General features: G+C 47.2%; 1 protein-coding gene across 1 annotated transcript in view; it reads right to left on the bottom strand.

The window, feature by feature from the left end:
• NCOR2 (nuclear receptor corepressor 2) overlaps window positions 1-26205 on the bottom strand; it is a 185122-nt gene that overhangs the window by 125086 nt on the left and 33831 nt on the right. The window contains exons 2-7 of the mRNA XM_081339110.1: window positions 23506-23727; window positions 16632-16759; window positions 15631-15802; window positions 14042-14221; window positions 13226-13339; window positions 4425-4481 (exon numbers count right to left, since the gene is read on the bottom strand). Coding sequence (XP_081195236.1) covers window positions 4425-4481; window positions 13226-13339; window positions 14042-14221; window positions 15631-15802; window positions 16632-16759; window positions 23506-23610 — 756 coding nt within the window. The 5' untranslated portion in view covers window positions 23611-23727. The remainder of the gene's footprint in view (window positions 1-4424; window positions 4482-13225; window positions 13340-14041; window positions 14222-15630; window positions 15803-16631; window positions 16760-23505; window positions 23728-26205) is intronic.

Consider the following 26205-nt stretch of genomic DNA (forward strand, 5'->3'; position numbering starts at 1 on the left):
CGCTTTATAAAACCTGAGTAAGACCACACCTGGAATCCTGCATCCAGTTTTGGTCACCATATCACAAAAAAGATGTTGAGAGTTTGGAAAAAATTCAGAGAAGAGCAACTAAGATGATCCAAGGCCGGGAGACTAAAACATACAAAGAACGGCTGCAGGACTTGGTTCTGGCTAGTCTAAAGAAAAGAAGAAATAGGGGAGACATGATGGCAGCGTTCCAGTATCTGAGGGGCTGCCACCAGACAGAGGGGGGTCACGTTATTCACCAAAGCATCAGATGAAAGGACGAGAAACAATGGTTGGAAACTGACCAAAGAGAGAAGCAACCTGGAATTAAGGAGAAACTTCCTGACAGTGAGGACAATTAACCAGTGGAACAGCTTTGCCTCCAGAAATTGTGGGCGCTCCATCACTGGAGATTTTTAAGAAGAGACTGGACAACCACTTGTCTGAGATAGTATAGGTTCTCCTGCTTGAGCAGGGGGATGGACTAGAAGACCTCCAAGGTCCCTTCCAGCTCTATTCTATTCTATTCTCTAATGGGGGATGACAGCGTGGGTGAATTGGAGCGTTTTTTCCCCACTTGGAGAAGAGACACGGCTCTTCGTGCAAGCTTTCTGATCAGGCCTAGCAGTACAGGTAGTCCTCAACGTACGACCACAATGGAGCCCAGAATTTGTGTTGCTAAGTGAGACATCTGTTAAACGGGTTTGGTCCCATTTTATGACTTTTCTCACCACATTTGTTAAGGCAATCGCTGCCATCGTTAAATTAGTAACACGGTCGTTAAGTGAATCCGGCTTCCCCCATGGACAGAAGGTCACAAAAGGGGATCATGTGACCCCCGGGATGCTGCGACCGTCATAGATATGAGTCAGTTGCGTCAAGCATCCGAATGTAAACCACGTGACTTTTGAGAGAATGCTGTGAAAAACGGTCGTAAGTCACTTTTTCCAGCACCGTTGTAACTTCGAACGGTCAGTGAACAAACTAAGTCGAGGACTCCCTGTATTTTTTTAAGCAGATTTAAATCATTTCTGTTTATATTTTCTTTTACATCCCTGACCAGCCCAGGAGAAACGGGTATCCCTTGAATTACAACTGTTCATTTAGAGACTGTTCAAAGTTTCAACTGCACTAAAAAATGTGACTTACGACCAATCAGTTCTCACACTTATGACCATTGCAGTATCCCCATGACATTCTTCAGGACCCTGACAACAAGCATGTATGTAGTTGTTCGCCGCATTCCCGGGATGTCATGTGATCTCCCCAAGTGGCTTTTGACAGGCAGTCAATGGGGGAAAGTTGACATAGCTGAAATGGCAAAAGTTTCAGCATATTTGAAAGAACAGTCACAAGAAAAATATATTTTGGAATGGGAAAGATGGATTGATTATATTCAGAACAAATATGGGACTAAAAAGTTTCAAATAGCATATGAATAATTTTTACAATTATAGAAGTGTTATTATAATTACTTTAGTTTTGTTATAAGGGAGTTAAAGGGTGGAAGGTTTGTTAACGTTGTAATAGATATTTAGCATATGTTTGCATAAGATTGCTATATGTAATACCCTGTATTCTGCTTTGGGAAGTCCGGGGGGGGAGGGAGGGAAGGGGGGAGGGTTGATGGGGAGGGGGGGTTATTATTAAAAATGTTGTAAAACTTTTCAATTTAAAAAAAATGGGGGAAAGTTGGACTCACTTAATGAACATGTGATTCAGCCAACAAGTGCAGTGAGTCACTTAACAATGGTGGTGGGGGAAAGCAGCTGTGATTCAATCTGTTAAAAATATTGTAGGACAGGGGGTCTCCAAACCCCGGTCCATGGTGTTGTGGTTTCTCGCCAGCCTGTGGATTCGGCAGCTGAGTCTGAGGAATCAGATGAGGAGGAGGGACCCAGAGTGACATTAGAGTCAGAGGAAGGCTCTTACAGTCGGACGAGGAGCCTTGGCCCCTCTACTCGCGCTCAGGCTGAGACACAGCTGTGCTGGGGGCCTGAGTTGGAGAGTGATGAAGAACAGTTGGGACAAATCCAGGATGCACAAAAGCACCGGCAAGAGAAGCAAGTAGGACAGAGGGATGCAATGGGGCGGCTCCAAAGGCAAAGGAGAAGAAATTAGGAAGCCACGCCTGGGCTGAATTATAAAAGGTGTGGGAGGGGCTGCTTGCCCCTAGTTTCTGTGGACTGTGTTTGTTTGCCTTGGACATTGACTCAGGTCTATGAGAATAAAAAAGGTTGGGTTTTTCCTTGCGGTTCCTACCTGTTTCTTGGAGGAGGGGTTTCTCCTTGTGAGCATAACAAAGAGTCACGTAGGCTGGGACAGAACATATGGACTGGTACCGGGCCGTGGCATGCCAGCAACCGGTCCGCACAAACAAGCAAAGAGCCCCATCCATGGGATGCAGGCAGCACACAAAACCACGCACTCTTCGGTCTGTGGAAAAACCTTTCTCCATGGAACTGGACCCTGGTGCCCAAAAGGTTGGAGACCTCTGGTGTAGGGTCTCCTGCCTGGACGGGCAGTTGGATTAGATGACCTCCAAGATCCCTTCCAACTGTTATTCTATTCTAATTATCAGCCTCTCTGCTTAACAATGGAACTTGGTTGTAAGTAACACACCTGGCCGAACCTGCTCTGGAGTAGCTCTCAAGCTGGGTTTGAAAATAAACACCCTCCACAGGTAGTCCTCAACGTACCACCACAACTGAATCCAACATTTCTGTCGCTAAGTGGGACAGTTGTTAAGTGATTTTTCGCCCCATTTTTACGACATTCTTTGCCACAACTGTTACGTGAATCACTGTCGTCCTTAAGTCACTAACAGGGTTGTTAAGCGAATCTGGCTTCCCCATTGACGTGGCTTATCAAAAGGCTGCAAAATGGGATCACACGACCTCGGGACGCTGCAACTGTCCTAAATACACGCCAGTTGCTAAGCTTCTGAATTCTGAGCACGTGCCCTTGGGAAATGCTCCCAGTGTGAAAAACAGCCATAAGACACTTTTCTCCGTGCCGTTGTAACTTTGAACTAAGCGAATGATTATAGTTATAGTCCCCAGCAAATCCCCAATTGCAGTGACGTTTCATTTTAATGCATGCCAATTAGTGTACATTCAAAGTGACAATAAAGTTATTATTCTATTCTTCTACAGGGGTGGGGAAACTTGGCTCTTTTATGACTCGTGGACTTCAACTCCCAGAATTCCTGAGCCAGCGTGGCTCAGCTTGGAAACCTCTCTCTTTCCCCTGAGCACGGCTGGCTCAGGAATTCTGGGAGTTGAAGTCCACGAATCATAAAGCGGCCTAGGCCTAGGCCAGGAGTAGACAACCTTGGCTCTCTTATGACTCGTGGACTTCAACTCCCAGAATTCCTGAGCCAGCCGTGCTGAGGGGAAAGGGAGAGGTTTCCAAGCTGAGCCACGCTGGCTCAGGAATTCTGGGAGTTGAAGTCCACGAATCATAAAGCGGCCTAGGCCTAGGCCAGGAGTAGGCAACCTTGGCTCTCTTATGACTCGTGGACTTCAATTCCCAGAATTCCTGAGCCAGCCATTCTGAGGGAAAAGGGAGGGGAATTCTGGGAGTTGAAGTCCACCAGTCATAAAAGAGCTAAGGTTGCCTATCCCTGTTCTATTCTACTGTAACTTTCCCCACAGGGGTTACAAGCTCAGAACTACCAACGGCCAAGTACCAACTGGCTCAGTGCTCCGATGATCCTGGACCCTGCTCCATCCACACATGCTGTACCCTAAAGATGATGCAGGACACCCCTTTCTGGATGAAGCTGGACCAACAATGCCCTTTTAGTCAAAAACCTCACGGGCATTTCACCCCCTCTCAGCCACCCTGCAACATCACCTCTCCCCCTGCGCTGCAACCAGGCAGGGAGCCTGCAAACCCTCCCTTATTTTATTCTTTGCAAAGTTGAATGGGCGTCCAAGCCAACCTTGGGGGGGGTGGGAAAGGAAAAAAAACAACCTAAGGATAATCTTATTCCTTCTGCTTTGCCCCAATTTGCAATTCAAACCAGGAAAAGGAAGAAAAAAAACACAGCCAGGTGCCCAGCAGGTTGGCAAGGCCATTTTCCCAAGAAAGGTGTTCTGAGGTGAACCCGGGAAAGCGTTGTCCACAGCAGCTCGGCTTCCTGCCTTGGCGGCTGGCCAAACAAATGATGATCAACTAATGTTGGCTGGGGAGGGGGAGGGGAATGAGCTTCCTGGCTGCTCTGCCCTCTGTCCCAGTGTGCAAACTTCTCCTCTGAAAGGCTTTGGCTGCCCTTCAAAGGCTTCCCGATCAGGAGAGCCACCTGGAATTGCAAGCTAGGAAAATCCCCTCTCTTGGGTCCAAGACAAGAAGGGGGAAAGAGAGAGAGAGAGAGAGAGAGAGAAAAGGAAGAGGGAAGGCAAAACTCCACTTACCAACTCCACCTGGGGTCCCAATCCTTCCAGGATCCGGTGAGCAGCTTCTGCTTTCTTCTGCAAATGGAAGGATGGAGAGAGAAGTGGGTGGTGGGGAAAAAACGCACAGAAAATGAAGGTTTTTTTTAAATTTTGCTGCAGGAAAAGTGGCCGGCCTGGCTTCCTCTACACACACACACACACACACACACACACACACCCTCCAGCAGCCTACTCCAAAATCCCAGCTCCAATTTCTCTGTTGCAGGAGATGACAAATTAAAGCACGCTTCCTTCCTTCCTCACCCTTCTCCTTCCCCGGGGTGGAGAAAAAGTTAAAAGCAGAGGGGGGGGGAATAGGAGGGAGGAGGAGAAACCGCTTGTGCATGCGCGCACACTCCCCAGCCTCCCTCCACAGAGAGAGGGAGAGGCAGAGAGAGAGGTTTGGAAGGATGGAGAAGGGGTTACAAGCAGGAGAAAGGGTTACTTGCTGATGGATAGGGGATCAAATACTTATTTCACTCATGAAAATGCAAATCAATTTATAACTTTTTTTGAAATGCGTTTTTCTGGATTTTTTGTTGTTGTTGTTGTTGTTGTTATTCTGTCTCTCACTGTTAAAATAAAGCTGCCATTAAAATTATACACTGATCATTTCTTTGTCAGTGGGCAAACGTACAAAATCAGCAAGGGATGAAATACCTTTCCCCCTCACTGTATTTGCAGCACTCAGGTGACCCCGAGGACACAGGTACACCCCCAACTGGCCTCAAATACTCTCTAAAGGTAAAGGTAAAGGTTCCCCCGCACATGCGTGCTAGTCGTTTCCGACTCTAGGGGCCGGTGCTCATCTCCGTTTCAAAGCCGAAGAGCCAGCGCTTGTCCGAGGACGTCTCCGTGGTCATGTGGCCGGCATGACTAGACGCCAAAGGCACATGGAACGCTGTTACCTTCCCACCAGAGTGGTCCCTATTTTTCTACTTGCATTTTTTCCCGTGCTTTCGAACTGCTAGGTTGGCAGAAGCTGGGACGAGTAACAGGCGCTCACTCTGTTACGCGGCACTCAGGATTCGACCCGCCAAACTGCCGACCTTCCGATCGACAAGCTCAGCGTCCTAACCCACTGAGCCACCGCGTCCCTACTAAATACTCTCTAAAAGGATGCAAAAGACCAGCGGTCTGCAAGGAGTATAAGTCCTTCCATTCCCCACCATCCAGTCAGAGCCGAAGAAACTTCTCAGATGAGAAGCAAAAGGTCTTCAAAGAAAAACAAGGAAGTCCAGTTGCCTCTTGAAAAAAAACACCTTTGGGGAAACCACAGGGATGCAATCTCGTCCTCCCTCCTGGATCTGGACACACAAGGCCTGCAGAGTACCGTAGCTTAATAGCCAGAGAGGAAAACCACATTATACTCACTCAACAATACTAACCTCCGTTTGCAGCCCCGGAACAAGAGTGGAAAAGAGACTGCAAAAATGAAAGTTTGGCCCCTGTTCTGAAGGGGACGATCCACCCCTTGAGGCCGCAAGGCAGAGCTCCAGAGGAGGAGGAGCTTTACCTGGGGAATAATTTACACAACCAGAGAACCACCCCGTGGCCGGTTCTTGCATTACCCGGCTGTGTCTGCAGGCTGCAATTCTGACATACGGACCGATGAAATGGGGTGAGGAGGAAGAGAAAAGTAGACCTGCCAGAACTGCAGGGCGCCAGCTCAGAGGCACCTGAGGGCATCTGGCTTACATAGGCACAACAAACCAGGATGTCCCACCTACCTAGAAGGAACGTTTTTTCCCCCCAGAGGTCTTAGGCAAAGGACAAAGGAGAAGATTTGTAGCTCAGGGTGCTCTCTCGGCTTGGTGGTTCTCTTGCAGACGTTTCATCACCCACCTGGGTAACATCAGGAGGGATAGAAGGGAGTGGGATTTGCAGAGGAGGAGGAGGAGGAGGACTGTGGGGTCCTTGGTGCTCACTGCGCTTGGTTTTCTTGCAGACATTTCAGTACCCATTTAGGTAACATCAGCAGGGATAGAAGGGATTGGGATTTGCAGAGAGGAGGAGGAGGAGGAGGAGGAGGAGGAGGACTGTGGGGTCCTTGCTGTTTTCTGAGCTTGGTTTTCTTGCAGACGTTTCATCACCCATTTGGGTAACATCAGCAGTGATAGAAGAGAGTGGGATTTGCAGAGAGGAGGAGGAGGAGGAGGAGGAGGAGGAGGAGGACTGTGGGGTCCTTGCTGTTTTCTGAGCTTGGTTGTTTTCTTGCAGATGTTTCATTGCCCAACTAGGGAACATCATCACTGCTGCTGCTGCTGATGATGATCTTTCTTCATTCGGGCAATCAAACACCTGCAAGAAAACAGCCAAGCATCCAGGACCCCCACAAGGTTCTCCCACCTACCCACCGGCAGGATGCAGAAACGCCAGAAGCTCAAAACTCCCCATGCAAAGTAGCAAAGCTTTTCTCCCGTGAATTGCCAAAAGCACATGTGGACAGATGCTCACTGCTTGAGGTCAGCCTGGTTTGCAAGAAAACTGATGAGGCTGGACTTTGTTCAGGACACAGCATCGCCTGCCGGGAGTGATGTTTGGAACCACTGTCCCTCCCTCCGTCCCTCGAAAAGCTAGCTAGCTAAACATCTCAAAACAGCCTGGCCTGATCCCTGCTGGGTGCCCCTCCAGAAATCCACCCCATCCATCCTTGCTTAGCATTGAAGAAGGGGGCACCGCCTGGCTCTTCGTGTCCACAGCCCGAGACTAAACACACACAAGTAGCCCTTGACTTACAACCACAATTGAGCCCAAACTTCCTGTTGGTAAGGTAGTTGTTAAGTGAGGTTTGCTCCATTTTACAACTGTTGTGACGGGAATCCAGCTTTCCCCATCGACTTTGCTTGTCAGAAGTCACAAAAGGGGATCACGTCACACACACACACACACACACACACACACACACACACACCAGTCAGTCACCGAGCACCTGAATTTTGATCGCGTGACCATGGGAGTTTCTGCAACAGTCATTAAGTGTGAAAAACGGTCGTAAGTCCCATTTTTCAGTGTCATTAACCTCAGCCGCTAAAGGAATGGTTGTAAGTCAAGGATTACCTGTATTTCTGCAAGGATTCCTTCTACCCCCCTCCCCCAAATGCCAGAGCTGGAGTGCAAACTGGCCACACACACACACACACACACACACACACACACACACACACACACAAAACCATGCGAGCCGAAAAACTGAGGCTACACAAATATAAAGTACAACTGGTTTGCCCCAAAGTGAAAATTCACCAAGCACAATTGGGGAGTAAATCAGCTTTGGGCAAAAATTCCGGAGAGTTCCCATCTTATTCGCCTCTTTGGAGTCCTCAGGAAGAATTGGTAAATACACTTATACATCTCTGGTAAATAATAGCCTAAATCTAAATCTAAATATTTTCTTTTTTTTTTTCCTTTCTTCTATTATTTTCCTTCTTTTCTCTCCTCCTTCCTTTCTTTCCTCTTCTTCCTCGCCCCTTTCTTCTTTTCCTTCTTTCCTTCTTCTGTTCTCCCTCCCTCCTTTTTCTCCTTCCTCCCTCCCTCCTTCCTGTCTCTCACCCTTCCTTCCTTCCTCCCTTCCCTCCCTCTCAACATCATATGCTTGCTTTTAATACTGTCTACAATCTCTTAATAAAAAATTATTTTAAAAAAGGGTCTCAAGCTGTCTGTCTAGTCTGAGGATGTTTCCACCAATTTTCGGGCAGGATGGAGCGCCAATTCTCCTTGGCACTCTCTGGCCAGGCTGTGGCAGACCTGAGACTATTTACACATCGGTGCTCTCCCGTGCAGCTCCTCCAACGTACAGCCTGTCCCACCCATTTCTCCCCAACTCCAAGCTTCCTAAAGGTAAAGGTAAAGGTTCCCCCGCACACGTGTGCTAGTCATTTCCAACTCTAGAGGCCGGTGCTCATCTCTGTTTCAAAGCCGAAGAGCCAGCGCTTGTCCGAGGATGTCTCTGTGGTCATGTGGCCGGCATGACTAGACGCCAAAGGCGCACGGAACGCTGTTACCTTCCCACCGGAGTGGTCCCTATTTTTCTACTTGCATTTTTTTGCGTGCTTTCGAACTGCTAGGTTGGCAGAAGCTGGGACGAGTAACAGGCGCTCACTCTGCTACACGGCACTCGGGATTCGACCCGCCAAACTGCCGACCTTCCGATCGACAAGCTCAGCGTCCTAACCCGCTGAGCCACCGCGACCCTACCTGCCCCCAAATCTGCAGATTCTCCTTACTGATCTCAGACCCGAATCAACGACCAATGAACTCTTAGCACAGGTAGCCCTTGGCTCATGGCAACAGGGCCCAAAATTTCTGTTGCTAAGCCAGACATTTCTTAAGTGAGTTCTGCCCCATTTTGCGACTTTTCTTGCCACGGCTCTTAAGTGAATCCCTGCAGTTGCTAAGCTACTAACCCGGTTGTTAAGCGAATCTGGCTTCCCCCCTTGACTTGGCGTGTCAGAAGGTCGCAAAAAAAAAGGGGGATCACGTGATCCCAGGGACGCTGGAGCGGTCATAAACAAGAGCCGGCTGCCAGGCGTCTGAATTTTGATCACGCGGCCCTGGGGGATGCTGCAAACGGTTGTTAAGCGTGAAAAACGGCCCCTTGTTTCAGTGCCATTGTAACCTCGAGTTGCCACCAAACAAACTGCCGTTAAGTCAAGGCTCTGTATGCATGCTCCCCCCCCCCAAAAAAATGTTCTAGAACAGGGGTGTCAAACTCAATTTCATTGAGGGCCGCATCAGCATTGCGGTTGCCCTCAGGGGGCCGGGTGGGTGTGGCCAGGGTGGGTGTGGCCTACTGGGTGGGCGTGGCCAGCTCTACATCGTTGGCATCAAGGGTGCCTATGGGGGCCTGGGCAGGAGTGGGACAGATCTGAGGGTCTCTGGCAGAAGGAGGGTCTCTGGGCCAGGGCCAAGGCAGTGGGGGCCGTTCCCTCACTGTTTCCAGGATGGCTTCCCGGGCCGCATGAAACCACTTCGTGGGCCGGATCCGGCCCCCGGGCCTTGTGTTTGACATGTCTGTTCTAGAAGATTCTGAGAGATGTATAAATTGGCCAATGCACACTGTATCCTGCAGCAATTAGGTTTTTTTTTTTTTTAAAAAAAAGGACGGGAGGGGCTGCTCCAGCTTCTATTTTTCAGCCTACAAGGTTTGTATTTTATAGGCAGTTCAGCAATTAAGAGGTAGAAGGAAAGAGGCAGAAAACAAATTAAAATTCAGCCTCATCGAGCAAGAGACGGCTGCCTCTTTTTTTCTGGCTGAGCTGCATCACCATTGAGTTTTTCTATTTTTTCTTTTCTTTTCTTTTTTTAAAAAAGGATACACAGCTAGTCTTTACCAGCTGGGACCAGAATTTCTATTGCTAAGCAAGGCAGATGACTAGCGAGCTGGATTTTACAATCCTTTTTTTTTTGGTCGTCGTTAAGAGAAATCGCACAGTCATTAAGCAAACCTCGCTTCCCCTCGACTTGGAAACCGGCTGGGAAGGTCGCAAATGGTGATCACGTGATCACCCGATGGGCTCCAACCCATCGTGCGGAATGACAAGCGTCCATATTTTGCTGGGGTGACCGTGGGGATGCTGCGCCGGCCATAACGTGAGGACCGGTCGCGAGTCACTTTTTTCGGTGGCATCGTTAACATCCGACGGTCGCTAAACAAACGGCTGTAAAAGCTGTACAGCGGGCGCTTGAGCAGGAAACGGGCAGAGTCTCTCCTGCCTTCAGAAGTTGTAGGTGCTCCAACATTGGAGGTTTTCAACAAGAGGCTGGACAGCCATTTGTCCAGAAATGTATAGGGTCTCCTGCTTGGGGGGGGGGTTGGGGGGAAGAGTGCGTGGTTTTGTGTGCTGCCTGCATCCCACGGAGGGGACTTTGCTTGTTTGTGTGGACCGGTTGCTGGCATGCTGCGGCCCGGTACCAGTCCATGGACTGGGGTTTGGGGACCCCTGGACTAGAAGGCTCCCTTCTAATCCTCTAATCCTGGAAGGCTCCAGGCTCCCTTCCAATCCTCTTATTCTGTGTTCTAAATGCGAACTCTGCTTGCTTTCTCATCACCACACACGACAAGCACACCAAGAATCGTCTCTGTGTCTCAAGAAATATCTGTGAACGTCTGTAAAACCTACTGCAACTCCTGCTTGGCCATGGGGTTGGACAAGACTAGAGGACCTCCGAGGTTCCCCTCCAACTCTGTTATTACTGCAAACCCCGGAGCAGACGCCTTTGTGCCTCCGAAAAACCCGGCAACCCGCCTTTTAATTGCCTCTTTCTCTCCTTCCCTTTATTTTTCTTGACACAGCAGAAGTGCAGAAAAGGGAGGGGGGAGCTGCAGAAGCGATGCTGCAGTGGCTGTCCTCGCTTGAACTCCGGGGCTGCGAGCACCGGAGAGGAAAAACTGGGGGGGGGGGAAGAGGGAGAGAGAGAAAAAGAGAGAGAGAGAGAGAGAGAGAGGGAGAAAGTGGGAGAAATAAAAAGAGAGGGAGGGAGGGGGAGAGAGGGAGGGAGGGAGGGAGGGGGAGGGAGGGAGGGGGAGAGAGAAAGAGAGAGGGAGGGAGAGGGAGGGAGGGAAGGAGGGAGGGGGAGAAAGAGAGACAGAGACAGAGAGAGAAAGAGAGAGAGAAGCACCAGCAGCGGCAGAAGGATGAGGTCAACTCCCAAAAAGGGAAGCTGACAGGCGTTTGCTCCGAGGCAAGCGAGTGATCGAGGCCAGGAACAAATGCAGTGCTTGGGGGACGGATGAAAAATAACCCGCTGGTCCTTGCCAGGTTCGTTTTGCAATGCAGAAGAACATGTGTAGAGAATACAGAATAAGAGAGCTGGAAGGGACCTTGGAGATCTTCTAGTCCAACCCCCTGCTCAGGCAGGAAACCCTATACCATTTCACACAAATGGCTGTCCAGTCTCTTCTTAAAAACTTCCAGTGTTGGAGCATTCACAACTTCTGGAGATAAATTGTTCCACTGATTAATATTCTCACTGTTAGGAAATTCCTTCTTAGTTCCAGGTTGCTTCTCTGCTTGATGAGTCTCCAATCCGTTGCTTCTTGTCCTGCCTGCGGGCGCTTTGGAGAATAGCTTGACTCCCTCTTCTTTGGGGCAGCCCCTGAGATACTGGAACGCTGCTATCATGCCACCCCTGGTCCTTCTCTTCATTGGACTAGACATACCCAATTCCAGCAACTGTTCCTTATATGTTTTAGCCTCCAGTCCCCCGATCATCTTTGTTGCTCTTCTCTGCACTCTTCCTAGAATCTCAACAGGTTTTTTATATTGTTGCGATGTAATGCATGGAAGACAAGCGCCATGTTCAACTGGGGCTCGGAGGAGAGTCTGCAAACCTGCACAGCTGTTGTTTGTCAGGACAGCAAATCCCACGCTGGGGGGTGTATGGAGATTCTCAGTCATCCAGGTCCTGGTTGTCCCAAAGGTGCTTTTTTTTCAAGAGGCCACTAAACTTTCTTGGTTTTTTTTTCCTTGAAGACATTTTGCTTCTCATCCAAGAGGATTCTAACTGAAGAATCCTGAGTTCCCCACCTTTCAGTTAAAACTGAAGAAGCTTTCTGGATGAGCAGTGAAATGTCTTCAAGGAAAGAGCCTTGGTGGAGCAGTGGGCTAATGCCTCCTTAAGTAACACCAGCTGCCTGCAATCAGTGCAGGTTCGAGTCCCACCAGGCTCAAGGTTGACTCAGCCTTCCATCCTTCCGAGGTAGGTAAAATGAGGACCCAGATTGTTGGGGGCAATTAAGCTGACTTTGTAATAATGCCGCTTGGGGCCCCCCGAAAGCCCTAATAAGCAGGCATATACATAGAATGAAGGCTATTGCTAAGCACATTGGTTTGTGCTTAAATTGTAAGCCGCCCTGAGTCTTCGGAGAAGGGCGGGATATAAATGGGATTTTAAAAAAAAAGCCAATTAAGTCCAGCTGCCTTTGAAAAAGCACCTTTAGGACAACCACACTGTGGGGGTCTTCAGGGAAGGGACCTGGATCCAGGCGCTCTTGAGAGCACATAATCGACCCCAACCCAGTCAAATGAGAGAGTCGCCATTTTTTCAGGTACCCCAGTTATTCTCCCAGGGTGGGGGTAGGGGTCTCTGACATCCCCTCCATCATGGGAACCAAGCCGTGTGTTTAAAGACTCTGTAATACCCCAGTTAGAGTCAACAAGTGGGGAGAAAGAGATCCTTTCCCCTATGTTTCCCTTTCTAGTCTCTCGTGATCCCACTGATGGTGTGTGTGTGTGTGTGTGTGTGTGTGTGTGTGTGTGTGTGTGTTGCAAACTCACAACAGTGAGTAGGAAAAACCGCCCAGGAGTTTGTGGCTCTCCCAAGGGAAGGACTTTCAGTCCCTGAGAAATAGTCTGGACAGCCCCACAAACGAAAGGAATATGAAAATAATTTGTGTAAGGTTCTCTCTCTCTCTCTCTCTCTCCTCTCTCTCTCTCTTCTCTCTCTCTCTCTCTCTCTCTCTCTCTCTCTCTCTCTCTCCCCCTCTCCCCATATTTATCTTTCTCTCTCTCCATCCATCTCTCCCTCTTTCCATCTCCATCCAACTGCCTGTCTGTCTTCTCTCCATCCATCCATCCATCCATCCATCCATCCATCCATCCATCCATCTATACAGCCTATCCCTCCCACCCTCCCTTCACCCACCCACCCTCCATTTCTCCACCCATCCTGTCCCTCCCTCTTCTCCTGGTGGGGGCCTCCAAGCTTTAACCGGGAACGAGGCGCCGCTTTCAAAACCGTAAACCTGGTGGAAAAGATGGCTCCGAAGCTGCGCTCACCCGATTCTCATCGTAGATGATCTGGACCAGGCTGCGGTGCTTCGACTCCAGCGGTGGGGGAGAGAGGGATTTCTCAGGCTCCAGAGGTTTGGCCGCTTCTTCCTCCAGCTGTTGCTGCAGAAGAAGAGGAGAAATCGAAAATAAGGAAGACCCTCTCACAGAGACCAGCACCCCCTCGAAGGCCTGAGTTGCCTCCCTACAAATTGCCCATACAGGCAATGCTCGACTTAACAGCTGTTCGTTTCAGGATGGTTCCAAGTTACGACAGCCTTGGAAAAAGGGACTTACGACCCACCCAAGTTCCAACCATCGCTCGCACACACACACACACACACACACACACACACACACATCCCTATGTAATTTGCAACTTTCCCTGACTGGCTTCCTCCAAGCAAAGTTCCCAATTGAGAAAGACCACGGCAAAAATGGTCATAAAAATCAGAGCCGGTCATGTGATAACTCACTTAACAGCCAAAATTATAGCCATCATTCGAGGACTAACTGTATATGTGTGATCGGTACGCTGCTGTCATTCAGCCCAATCCTGGGAAAAATCCAGATTTTGATGCTGTTTCTACCTGATGCTCCTGATTTGTCTCCCTGCCACACCCTCCTGCCTCATGCTATGAGGGCCCCATGTTCTCCCTGGCAAAAGGAAATGATCTAGTCGCACCTAGAACCCGATCAAAATGGATCTGTGTCTCTGACTGGCTCCACTTTTGACCTTCTCGGGTTGAAATCTGGATGAAAAAGTCTCAACCAATTTCTGTAAATGTCGGCTTGGGGGGGAAGGGGGTGGTGGTGTCTTGTTACCTGCTTTTTTTTCAACTTGGAAATCTGCTGTTCCACCATGGTGATCTCTCGGTCCACACGGTCCATGTTCTGGATCAGCTCCTCCTTCGAGAGCCGGGACGGGAGTAAATCCAGTTCCGAGTCATGATGGGAAGAGGTAATGGGAGAAACGGGCTCCAGTTTACCGGTGATGCCTCGATCCTGCAAATTGAAAAGGGGATCGGAAGCTATACGAGAAGAAAGGTCTTTCTTACCTGTCTAGGAGACCTCTAGGAAAATGCACGGGATGCCCTTCTTGAACCACCAAAGCTTCCGTTGTCTGAATGCAGCCAAGGCATCTCATTTGGGCCTATTGACTTGGAAAGTGTCCTTCACTCCTCACCCTCCTTCTTTCTCCAGATGACTCCCATCTGTAACCTTAAACCAGGGAGAAACTGCCTGGCTGGCCCTCAAAACATCTGCTTCCCACCAGGAGACCTCATCCAAGTTGGCCATCTCTATTTCTAAGGAGTGGGAAGGGAGACAAGACCTTCATTGTTCCATAACAGCAACTGTCACTCCCTGTGTGTCCTCCAGAAGGATCCCCACCTTTATCCTCTCCTCACAACACAACTTCCTGTCTTTAGACAGCTGGCTGGGGCGGCGGGGGGGGGGGACGGGAATGGTTGCCTTCTTTGAATCCACCAGGAGCCAAGCCTCTTCATCATTTTGGCAGGTCTCTGAACATCTCAAGATGACCTATTCACCCCCCTGCCCTTCACCTCCAACAGCAGAAGATTTAGCTATCTCAGCTTCTTCCCAAGTTGAAGCATGACCAACTACTAACTCAAGTAAACGTAAAGGTTCCCCCGCACATGCGTGCTAGTTGTTTCCAACTCTAGGGGCCGGTGCTCATCTCCGTTTCAAAGCCGAAGAGCCAGCGCTTGTCCGAGGACGTCTCCGTGGTCACGTGGCCGGCATGACTAGACGCCAAAGGCGCACGGAACGCTGTTACCTTCCCACCGTAGTGGTCCCTATTTTTCTACTTGCATTTTTTACGTGCTTTCAAACTGCTAGGTTGGCAGAAGCTGGGACGAGTAACAGGCGCTCACTCTGTTACGCGGCACTCGGGATTTGACCCGCCAAACTGCCGACCATCTGATCGACAGGCTCAGCGTCCTAACCCACTGAGCCACCGCGTCCCTAACTAACTCAAACAACCCATCAAACAGTAAACAACAGCTCTATCAAGGAACCACCAGGAATACTCCCGACAGGGCAAACCATACGTAAACAGAGAGCAAACCCCACCAGCTTCTAGCACTGATGATGTTACCTAGTTGGGTCACGAAGTTCCACAAGAAAACCACCAAGCTCAGAGAGTGTCAAGAACTTCAGTCCTCCCCTCCTCCTCTCCACAAACCCCACACCTTCCTAGCACTGAGGATGTTACCTAGTTGGGTCATGAAACGTCTGCAAGAAAACCACCCAGCTCCGAGAACACCGAGGACCCCCCCAGTTCAACCCTGAGCTTCAATCGTTCTCTTCTCTCAGACTTATGACCGTAATGGGTGGGCTCCATTACTGTTGTAAGTCAAGGACTACCTGTACATCTTCTCTTCCCAGCTTACCCTGGAGAAGCCCTCTGTTCCTCCCTGGCTGAGCAGAGTCGGAGGCCTCAGCAGCGGCTCCTGTAGCAGCTCCATCCGAGGCCTCTTGGTCTCAATAAACTCGATTTCCGACGGTTTGCTCAGATCGGAGAGATACGGATGGGACTCGGTCCGAGCGTGGGTCTCTTGCGATCTGCAGGGGAGAGGAAAAAAAAGATCGGGTCAAGGAGCACCAATCCCATCTATTTTAAATCTTATTCTTTTTTTTTTTTTAGGCTCATTCTACCAAGGCAATCCGTAAGGCCACCTTTAATGTTAAAAGAGAGCTTCCAAAAACCCAAAAGGCAATCTCCAAAGTCAAACGAAGAAAGCAAAAAAAGAAAATTTGAAGAAAAAATGCCTGGCGTTTTTCCCTCCATCGATAAGGGCTCCCTAAGGAATCCAACATCACGGCAGGAGCAGTGCAACATATTATTGTACGATGTCACAAACTCTGCAGCATAGACCAGGGGGGTAGGCAACCTCGGCTCTTTTATGACTCATGGACTTCAACTCCCAGAATTCCTGAGTCAGCATAAGCTGACTCAGGAATTCTGGGAGTTGAAGTCCATGAGTCATAAAAGAGCCGAGGTTGCCTACCCCTGGTATAGACGGTCCTCAACGTACGTACGATAATCGAGCCTGGCAGTTACAACCGTCAATCGTGAGGGTCGTAAAGCGGGCCATCATGTGACCTATTCTATGACCTTTTTTTAACAGTGGTTGTTAAAGAGAGCTTGGCCCAGACAACATGATGGTCCAATCCGAAGTAAACCCTCCTTTTGAACAAAGTTGTTTTAACTGCAGCCACATGACCTGTTGCTGGGCATGCAGTGTGGGGTCCCCTATCCAAGGGGGTGCTGGTGTGTGTGTGTGTGTGTGTGTGTGTGTGTGTGTGTGTGTGTGTGTGTGACAACTTCAAAACTGGATCATAAATATCTTTTGGGAGGAAAATATCTGTTGGAACCTCGAAACCATCTTACCTTTCATTTCCTGGCTGAAATTCGGATAACAAGGAGGGTCTCCGACGTTGGGGGTTTAAGAGAGACCCCGGAGGCAGGTGGGAAGGGTATTCTCGGGGATGGTGTTGATATTCCAAGAGACTCACGTCCTAAAACAGATGACACAAAACCAAGAATAAACCTTCAGGTTGAAAGCCTATAGAGCAGACATGTCAAACACAAGGCCCGGGGGGCAAGATCCGGCCCGCGACGTGGTTTCATGCGGCCCGCGAAGCCATCCTGGAAACAGTGAGGGAACGGCCCCCACTGCCTTGGCCCCGGCCCAGAGACCCTCCTCCTGCCAGAGACCCTCAGATCTGTCCCACTCCTGCCCAGGCCCCCATAGGCACCCTTGATGCGAACCATGTAGAGCTGGCCACGCCCACCCAGTAGGCCATACCCACTCTAGCCATGCCTGCCCAGTAGGCCACGCCCACCCTGGCCACACCCACCCGGCCTCTTGAGAGCAACCGCAATGCTGATGCAGCCCTCAATGAATGAATGAATGAATGAATGAATGAATGAATGAATGAATGAATGAATGAATGAATGGCAGCCCTGGACTTCCAACAGTTCATTTAGCGACCTTTTAAAAGTTACACAACGGCACTGGAAAAAGTGACCTAGGGCCATTTTTCACCCTTAAGACCATTGCACCGTCCCCCCCAGTCACGTAACTTACATTCGGATGCTTGGCCACTGACTCATATGTATGACCGTCGCTGTGTCCTGAGGGTCACGTGATCAAATTTTAGACAGACTCATATTTATGACAGTCGTAGCGTACCAGAGTCACGTGATCCCCTTTTGCGACCTTCTGACAAACAAAGTCAATGGGGAAACCAGATTCACTTAACAATTGTGTTGCTAACTTAACAACTGCAGGGATTCACTGAACAACTGCGGCAAGGAAAGTTGTAAAATAAAATTTGGGGCTCAATTGTGGTCAAAAGTCGAGGACTACCTGTAGCTACAGCAGAGTCTTATGCATCTTCTTGCAACGGCTGAAATTATTACAGGCAGTCCTCGACTTACAGTCAAAAACTGTTGTAAGCTGAGGACCACCTGGGGCAGGTTCTCCAGATCTTCCCGAGTCCCAAGATGGCTTCCGTCACTATAAGGATGGCCCTCTGGCGCTTCGTAAGATCCGCCAATCCTCATGAGCACGTCTGATCCTCATGGCTCAGGAGGAAACATTTATTTAGAATAGAATAACAGTTGGAAGGGACCTTGTGGGTCATCTAGCCCAACCCCGCGCTCAGGCAGGAGACCCTATGCCATTTCTGACAGATGGCAGTCCAGTTTCTTCTTGAAAGCCTCGAGTGATGAAGCTCCCATCACGCCTGAAGGCAACTTCTGTTCCATTGTTGGATTGTTCTAACTGTCAGGAAATTCCTCCTTAGTTCAAGGTTGCTTCTCTCCTTGATCAGTTTCCATCCGTTGCTTCTTGTTCTGCCTTCAGGTGCTTTGGAGAATAGGTTGACCCCCTCCTCTCTGTGACAGCCCCTCAAATACTGGAATACTGCTACCATATTGCCTCTAGTCCTTTGGATTAAATCCATTTAACCAAATAATGTAATAACAGAGCTGGAACAGACCTTGGAGATCTTCTAGTCCAGAGGTCCCCAATCCTTGGTTCGCAGACTAGTACCGGGCCGTGGCATGGCAGCAACCGGTCCGCACAAACAAGCAAAGAGCCCCATCCATGGGATGCAGGCAGCACGCAAAACCACACACTCTCCGGTCCATGGAAAAACCTCTCTCCATGGAACTGGGGGCCACTGCTCTATATCACTTATCCTTGATTTTCTACCTTGGCTTTTAGGTTCTTCTGGAAAAACAAAGCAGGCCAGGATATTTAATCCCCAGCCCACTTGTTCCCCAAACTCTTCTCCTTCCACAAGGCCAGAACTGGAAACCGAGGCATTGAGTTTTCTGTAACCTCCTGACTGAACCTCTCTGGAGAAGCTTAGAGTGATGCAACAAGACAGGAAACCCACAATTTGAGGAAACATCTTCACTTTAGCCCCATGGGAGTCTGGAGAACTTTGTGGTGCACATTGAAGGCTCCAAAATGTACACATCTAGGTCAAAAGTACTCAGGAAAAAAAGGAGAACTAAGGAAAACCCCACGCCAAACATCCTTTGGTCAAAAGGAGAAACTTCCTCAAAATTAACGGTCATCTTTAGAGTCAAAACCACATCAACTGTACCAGAATATTCTCCATAAATTAACGTCTTGGTTAAAATTTCCTTCCAGATCTGTTTTTCCCCCCCACATTAATCCCCATTCTGCCTTCATTTCAAGGCACTATATTTGCATCTGGACCTCCTCCCCACCCCTAGACTCCCACTCCCACTGTGCCTGACCCCCACATTTGGATTTGAACTTGAGGTCCAACCCCAGGTTGCTTCAACTAAACTGCCCGACAGAAGCTAAACATCTTGCAAAATATCTGAAGTCCCACTTCATGGCTGACTAACCCACCAAGGGCTGGATTCACCCAATGTGCTAAACTAGATCAAGATGCAAGTGGACATAGACACTTTGCTATTCAATCAAGCCACCCCTTAATTCGTACAGGTCTGAGATGATGTTACCCAGTTTGGGTTATGAAACTTTTGCAAGAAAACAATCAAGCTCAGAGGTTCTCAGTCAATCCAGGTCAGGGTTGTCCCAAAGGTGCTTTTTCAAGAGGCAACTGGATTTTCTGGTTTTTCTTTGAAGATGTGTCTCTCATCTGGGTCCAGTTTTAATTTCCAAATCTTGCTGGTGAAGTCCTGTGAATTGTTGATGCGATGTGTGGCGTTGCCAACTAGAGGAGCTAATAATAAAAAAATCCTTCCATTCCCCACCCTCCAATCAGAGCTGAAGGAACTTCTTGGATGAGAAGTGAAAAGTCTTCGAAGAAAAAAACAGAAAGTCCAATTGCCTGTTGAAAAAGCACCTTTGGACAACCAAGCTCAGAGAACACCAAGGGTCCCTCGTTTCCACCCTGAGCTACAAATATTCTCTTCTGTTGATACTGATAATGTTACCTAGTTCGGTAATGAAACATTTGCAAAGCTAACAACCAAACCTGGAGAACACCAAGGACCCAACGGTTGAAACTTGAGCTACAAATATTCTCTTCAGTTGGTACTGATTATGTTGTCTAGTTGGACAATGAAATGTCTGCAAGCAAACACCCAAGCTCAGAAACATCAAGGACTCCATACTTGAACCCTGAGCTACAAATATTCTTTTCTATTGGTTCTGATGATGCTACTTGGGTGGGTCATGAAACTTCTGCAAAAAAAACCTCCAAGCTCAGAGAGCACCCAGGACTCTTCATTTCAACCCTGAGCTACAAATATTCTCCTTTATTGCTTAATTCATACACTCTCTGAGAGTGATCCTAAATGCTTGGAGATGCCACCTCATTCATCTCAAAAGCTTCCAAAGGATACTTTAGAACAGGGGTCTTCAAACTCGGCCCTTTTATGACTCATGGACTTCAACTCCCAGAATTCCTCAGCCAGCATGCCTGGCTGAGAAATTCTGGGAGTTGAAGTCCATGAGTCATAAAAGGGCCGAGTTTGAAGACCTCTGCTTTAGAACATAGAATCACAGGGCTGGAAGGGACCTCAGAAGTCTTCTAGTCCAACCCCTTGCTCAAGCAGGAGACTTTATACCATCCCGGTCAAATGGTTGTCCAGTCTATTTTTGAAAAGCTCCAATGATGGAGGACCCACAACTCCAGGAGTCAATGTCTCCTTATTTCTAGGCTGGATCTCTCCTTGACAACCTTCCACCCATTGCTTCTTGCCCTGCCCTTCTGAGGTAGGGCTGGAGAACAAACACTGTGTGGTGTGAACAGGGGAAGAGAGCCAACCAACGGCCAGCCACAAGACTTTCTCTCCTCAGTTGATACTCTGAACTCAACAACTCAACTCAACTCAAGCTTCTCCTACAGTTGTTGGACAACGCCAACGTCTTCAATAAATCACCGTCACTATACAGGGATCCTAAAGTGGATCCCTCAATCCCATCTGGGCCCCCATTAACTGTCCATGGTGTCAACGAGGCTACAAGAAACACTTGGAGATTGACAAACCATGTAAAGCCATCCGACTAGGCTTCCAACTCTGATGAAGGCCATTTGTTGAAAAATTCTTATCTCCCTTCTTCTACATGGCCGGGGGGGGGGGGTGTCTCCAAACTTGGCAACTTTTAAGACTTGTGGTATTCCAGAATTCCTTATCCAGCAAGGGGAACATCACCAGGATATAGCTGGTGGAGGGATTCTGGGAGTTGGAAGTCCACAAGTCTTCAAGCTGACAAGTTTGGAGAGCCCTGTTGTAGATTACAGACCTCACTTCTCAATATAGTTGATTTTTGACAGGTTAGATGGTTGCCAGCTGTTTCAAGGGCCGCAAAACTGACCAGGGAAATTCCAAGCAAGGTTGAGGAAAGGGGGGGGGTGGTGGAGTTGGATCTACGCTGCCGATAAATCAATAAAATTAACAGCCAAATTCCCAGAAAATGAAAAGAAGTTACTTGAGGCCGTGAATGTTTAGAATTGTTTTCCCATCCAACTTTGGAGATGTGATCACTCTCCGTCATTATTCCACTTTTGATCTGGCTATCGTTATCCCCACTTTCAGTTTTACAAGCTGTTTTGGAGTTCAGAGTGCGCTTAAATTTGTGGGTTAACCTTATTTTCCTTGTCCTTTTTCTTTTCCGACTCTGGGCCTTTTATTGAATTTTTTATCTTGTAATCCTGCCGGGAGTCAAGAATTATTCAAATGCTAATAATAATACTTGGCACAGTGTCCTGCCTCTAAGATTCTTAAGTTCCCATGATAAGATTGCTTTTTTTTTTTCCTTTATTGAGCTCAGGGGCTATTTTGGGCAAGTCTGACATTACAATCGGCTCTTTTTGATGTCTCTTTCTCTGCTCTCACTTGCAAAAAAAAAAAAGTCTTTTGCTTTAGATCTAGAAAGCAAAACAGGAAAACAAACATCCAGGCCCGAGTTGAGGGCAATGAGGAACAAAGGTGCAAGTACGCCCCCAGATGAGCGTCAGTAATTATGGTTTATTTGATGCAGACTTTCTGCCTGCAAGGAAACAGTCTCCTCTGTGTGTCTGTGTGCGTGTGTGTTAAACCTCTTAAGTGCATTTCCGTTTCCTACTGTCTCTGCTCTCACTTGCAAGAAAGAGTTGCAAGACTTGAAAGAAATCTGACATCAAATCAGCTGAGATAGCCTTTTTGGCAAATGCAGAATGTCCTCGTCAAGACTTCACAATTTCTAAAAGGCACACGGGGGAGGGTTTAGGTCAGGGGTCCCCAACTCTCAGGCTACAAACTCACTAACAGGCCTTGAACCTTTCAGATGCCCAGGCCACAGAAGCAGTGGACGAGCGTGCATGTGCATCCCCACTCATGCAAGCAGTGGGTGAGAGCATGCATGCCTAGGCTCCATTTGCATGAAAGTGGGTCCTTGTGCCCGCTGCTCGTGCAAACGGAGCTGCGCACATGCCCGCACTTGTCCGCTGCGCATGCAGAACCATCCCTTCTTTCCCCCCCCCACGCTGGTCCATAAAGCCAAAAAGGTTGGGGAACTGGTCTAGACAATTTACCAAGGCCAACTCATCAAAGCAAAACTTGCCACAGCCAACCAACACACTGCAGGACAAGTCAACATGGCCAACTCACTGCAGGACAAGAGGTACACTAATATCGAAGAAATGGTGGCATAGAATCATTAAAGAAAAGATGCCAAAGGAGGGACATAATCAAAAGGGAATGACAAAAATTAAAATAATTTTTATTTATTTTAAATAAATATCTTTTAAATAAAAAGAATTAAAATTTTTATTTATTTTATATTTTAATTTAATTTAATAATTTAATTTGTATACCGCCCTTCTCCCTTCTCTAAATTGAATTATTGAACTGTGCCATGGCAAGTTGCCTCTAAGACCTTGAAAGGATGGGTTAACCTTGAACTGGTCAGAATTGAACTGCTAGCACTGGGCAGAATTAGCCTGCAATACTGCATTCTAACCACTGTGGACCTGGAAAGGAGGGAGGGAGGGAGGAAAATAGCACTTAGACTTATACACCGCTTTACAGTGCTTTACAGCCCTCTCTAAGCGGTTTAGAGAGTCAGCCTCTTGCCCCCAACAATCTGGGTCCTCATTTTACTGACCTCAGAAGGCTGAGTCAACCTTGAGCCGGTGAGAACTGAACTGCAGGCAGTCAGAGGAAGGAAGGAAGGAAGGAAGGAAGGAAGGAAGGAAGGAAGGAAGGAAGGAAGGAAGGAAGGAAGGAAGGAAGGAAGGAAGGAAGGAAGGAAGGAAGGAAGGAAGGAAGGAAGGCCTTAGACTTATATACCACTTCACAGTGCTTTACAGCCCTCTCTAAGTGGTTTAGAGAGTCAGCCTCTTGCCCCCAACAATCGGGGTCCTCATTTTACCAACCTCGGAAGGATGGAAGGCTGAGTCGACCTTGAGCTCTGTCAGGGTCAGACTCCAGGCTGTGGGCAGAGTCAGCCTGCAATGCTGCACTCTAACCACTGCACCACCAGGGCTCCTACAGCCAGGTTTTTGAGTGAATCACTGCAGTTCTTAAGTGAAATCACATGGACACTGAGCAAATCAGGCTTTCCCCATTGGCTTTGCTGGTCGGACGCTGGCTGGGAAGGTCGTGTATGGCGAATCCGTGGCGCCGGGATGCTGCAACCATTTGTAAACCATCCTGGTTGCCAAGCACCACAAATTCACGCCACGTGATCATCTCCTTTGCAGAGACCACCCCAAGGCTCTAGCCCTCATGACCCAGAAAGCCCACTCTGAGAGAGGACACTCACCACATGAGGTTGATTTAACGCCACGGGGTAGGACATGGCGTGGGAAGGGTAGTGGGTCTCTGCCCCCCGCCAGGTCTGGGCTGCCGGTTGTGTAGATCCAGCCATTACTAAAGGGGGGGCAGTCTTCTCTGGGGGATCCCTCTTAAGAACCAGCGATGTGATACACTAAGGAATCCCGGAGTTCAGGCCCATGATGCTCGCCCAAGCCATGTCACGTTGTGCCTGTAAAGGAAACAAAAGCAAACTGGATTAGAGTCCCGTTGAAAAAACAGGGGTGAGTTTGAGACAATTAAATAGGTGGGTACCTCCCATAAAGGAGTCCAAGCTTTAATTCTGTACATTTCTGTATGTGTGTGTGTGTGTGTGTGTGTGTGTGTGTGTGTGTGTGTATATGTATATGTATATGTATATATATATATATATATATATATATATATATATATATATATATATGTATATGTATATGTATATGTATATGTATATGTATATGTATATGTATATGTATATGTATATGTATATGTATATGTGTGTGTATATATATATATATATATATATATATATATATATATATATATATATATATATATATATATATATATATATATATATATATATATATGTGTGTGTGTGTGTGTGTGTGTGTGTGTGTTAAATGCTTGTTAACTATTTTAGATTACCTTGCTAGGCCCCAAACATGGGAGAAATCTTTATTTCCTGTTTCAGCCTAACCGAAGGCCATCGACAGGCAGTAGTCACAACAGTGACAGCTCATATTTGTGTAATTTTTTTTAGATTGCTAACAAAGAATTAAAGGGAGACTGATATGCATTTCAAACTTATTTGTTTTCATCAGTCAGCCATACCCTTCTGAGATTCGAACCTGGGCTGATTGCACATTAGGCAGTTGTTTTTACCTCTAGGCCACAAGCTCTATCTCACTTTGTTAGCTGAGAAGCAAGGGAGATATGTGTTAAATGCTTGTTAACTATTTTAGATTACCTTGCTAGGCCCCAAACATGGGAGAAATCTTTATTTCCTGTTTCAGCCTAACCGAAGGCCATCGACATATATATATATATATATATATATATATATATATATATATATATATATATATATATATATATATATATATATATATATATATATATATATATATATATATATATATATATATATATATATATATATATATATATATATATATATATATATATATATATATATATTGCTTTTAAAAAAAATTCTAGTTAAAATTGTTTTATCTTTAAAATAAAAACCAAGCAGCATTTAAAAAATTTACCACAGCAAACGTTCTAAAATGTAAATGTTTCTCCATTAACAATATTGTGCATGGCATTTGACATTTGTAACGTTTTCTTACAGTATAGAATAAAATACAAAAATACAAAAGCAAAACGGGAGAACGCAGTGGGGAGGGGAAAAGGGGGGGAAGTGAGGGGAAGAAGGAAAGAAAAGGCACAGACTTCCAACTTCCTCTGTTGCAGTAGAAGGAAGCATTAACATCAAACCTCCACTTTTTACTTTTCCAAAGTAGTATAAAGTAGCCATTTCTATCACAACAAATCCATCTAATCAGTAAAACCCAAAATCAGAGGGGTTTTTTTCCTACCTTAAAACACAAAGTCTAGAAGCAGTCTCCAACTAGAAACAGAAGTTTACTTATATTTTCTTCTTTAATCAAAACAGTCAATTTAGCCGTATCTGCCAACTCCATCAGCTTCTGTAGCCATTCATCCATTGTGAAAATCAAAATGTCTTTTCATTTTTGTGCATGCAACAATCTTGCTGCCGTCAACATACAGTAGTGGCCAAAATTGTGGAAACCTTTTGGGAAAAGTGCAACGCATTTACTACAGGGAGAGGGTTTACGTGTCACTCCCTTTGCAAAATTCCTTGGTTTGGAAGGAGTTAGCACTTGGCAGGCATCTCTCTCTCCCCCTTTCTCTCTCTCATAGATAGATAGATAGATAGATAGATAGATAGATAGATAGATAGATAGATAGATAGACAGACAGACAGACAGACAGACAGACAGACAGACAGACGTAGATGGATGGATGGATAGATAGGTAGATGGATAGATGGATGAACAGATAATGATAATAGATGATAGTTAGATATAGATGATAGATGATAACACAGATGAAAGATACAGATATAATTTGATAGATGATAATGATAATATAGATGAAAAATAGATGATATAGATCCGTGGTGGCAAACCTATGGCACGCGTGCCACAGGTGGCATGCAGAGCCCTCTCTGTGGGCATGCGCGCCTTTGCCCCAGTCCTAGGCCTTCAGCTGGATTTTATAAAACTTTTTCACTTTAGGCCTCTGCTGCCAGGTGGGGTTAAAAAGGTTCAAGCAATCAATCAATTTCAACTTCTTGCGGGGGAAGGGAAAAAAAAGATCTCGCAAATTTGGAATTGATTGTTTGAACTTTATAGTCCCACCCAATCTGCTGTTACCACCGCAGCCACGCCCACCCAATTGGACACACCCACCCAATGGGCCACGCCCACCTGGCACCCGACGATACATAAGTGGGTTTTGGGCTGCAGTTTGGGCACTCAGTCTATAAAAGGTTCGCCATCACTGATATAGATGATAGATGATAGATGATAGATAGATGATAGAATATATATAGACGATAGATAGATAGATAGATAGATAG

This window comes from Vipera berus (genome assembly GCF_964194415.1).
Source record: "Vipera berus genome assembly, chromosome: 14".
Classification (NCBI taxonomy): Eukaryota; Metazoa; Chordata; class Lepidosauria; order Squamata; family Viperidae; genus Vipera; species Vipera berus.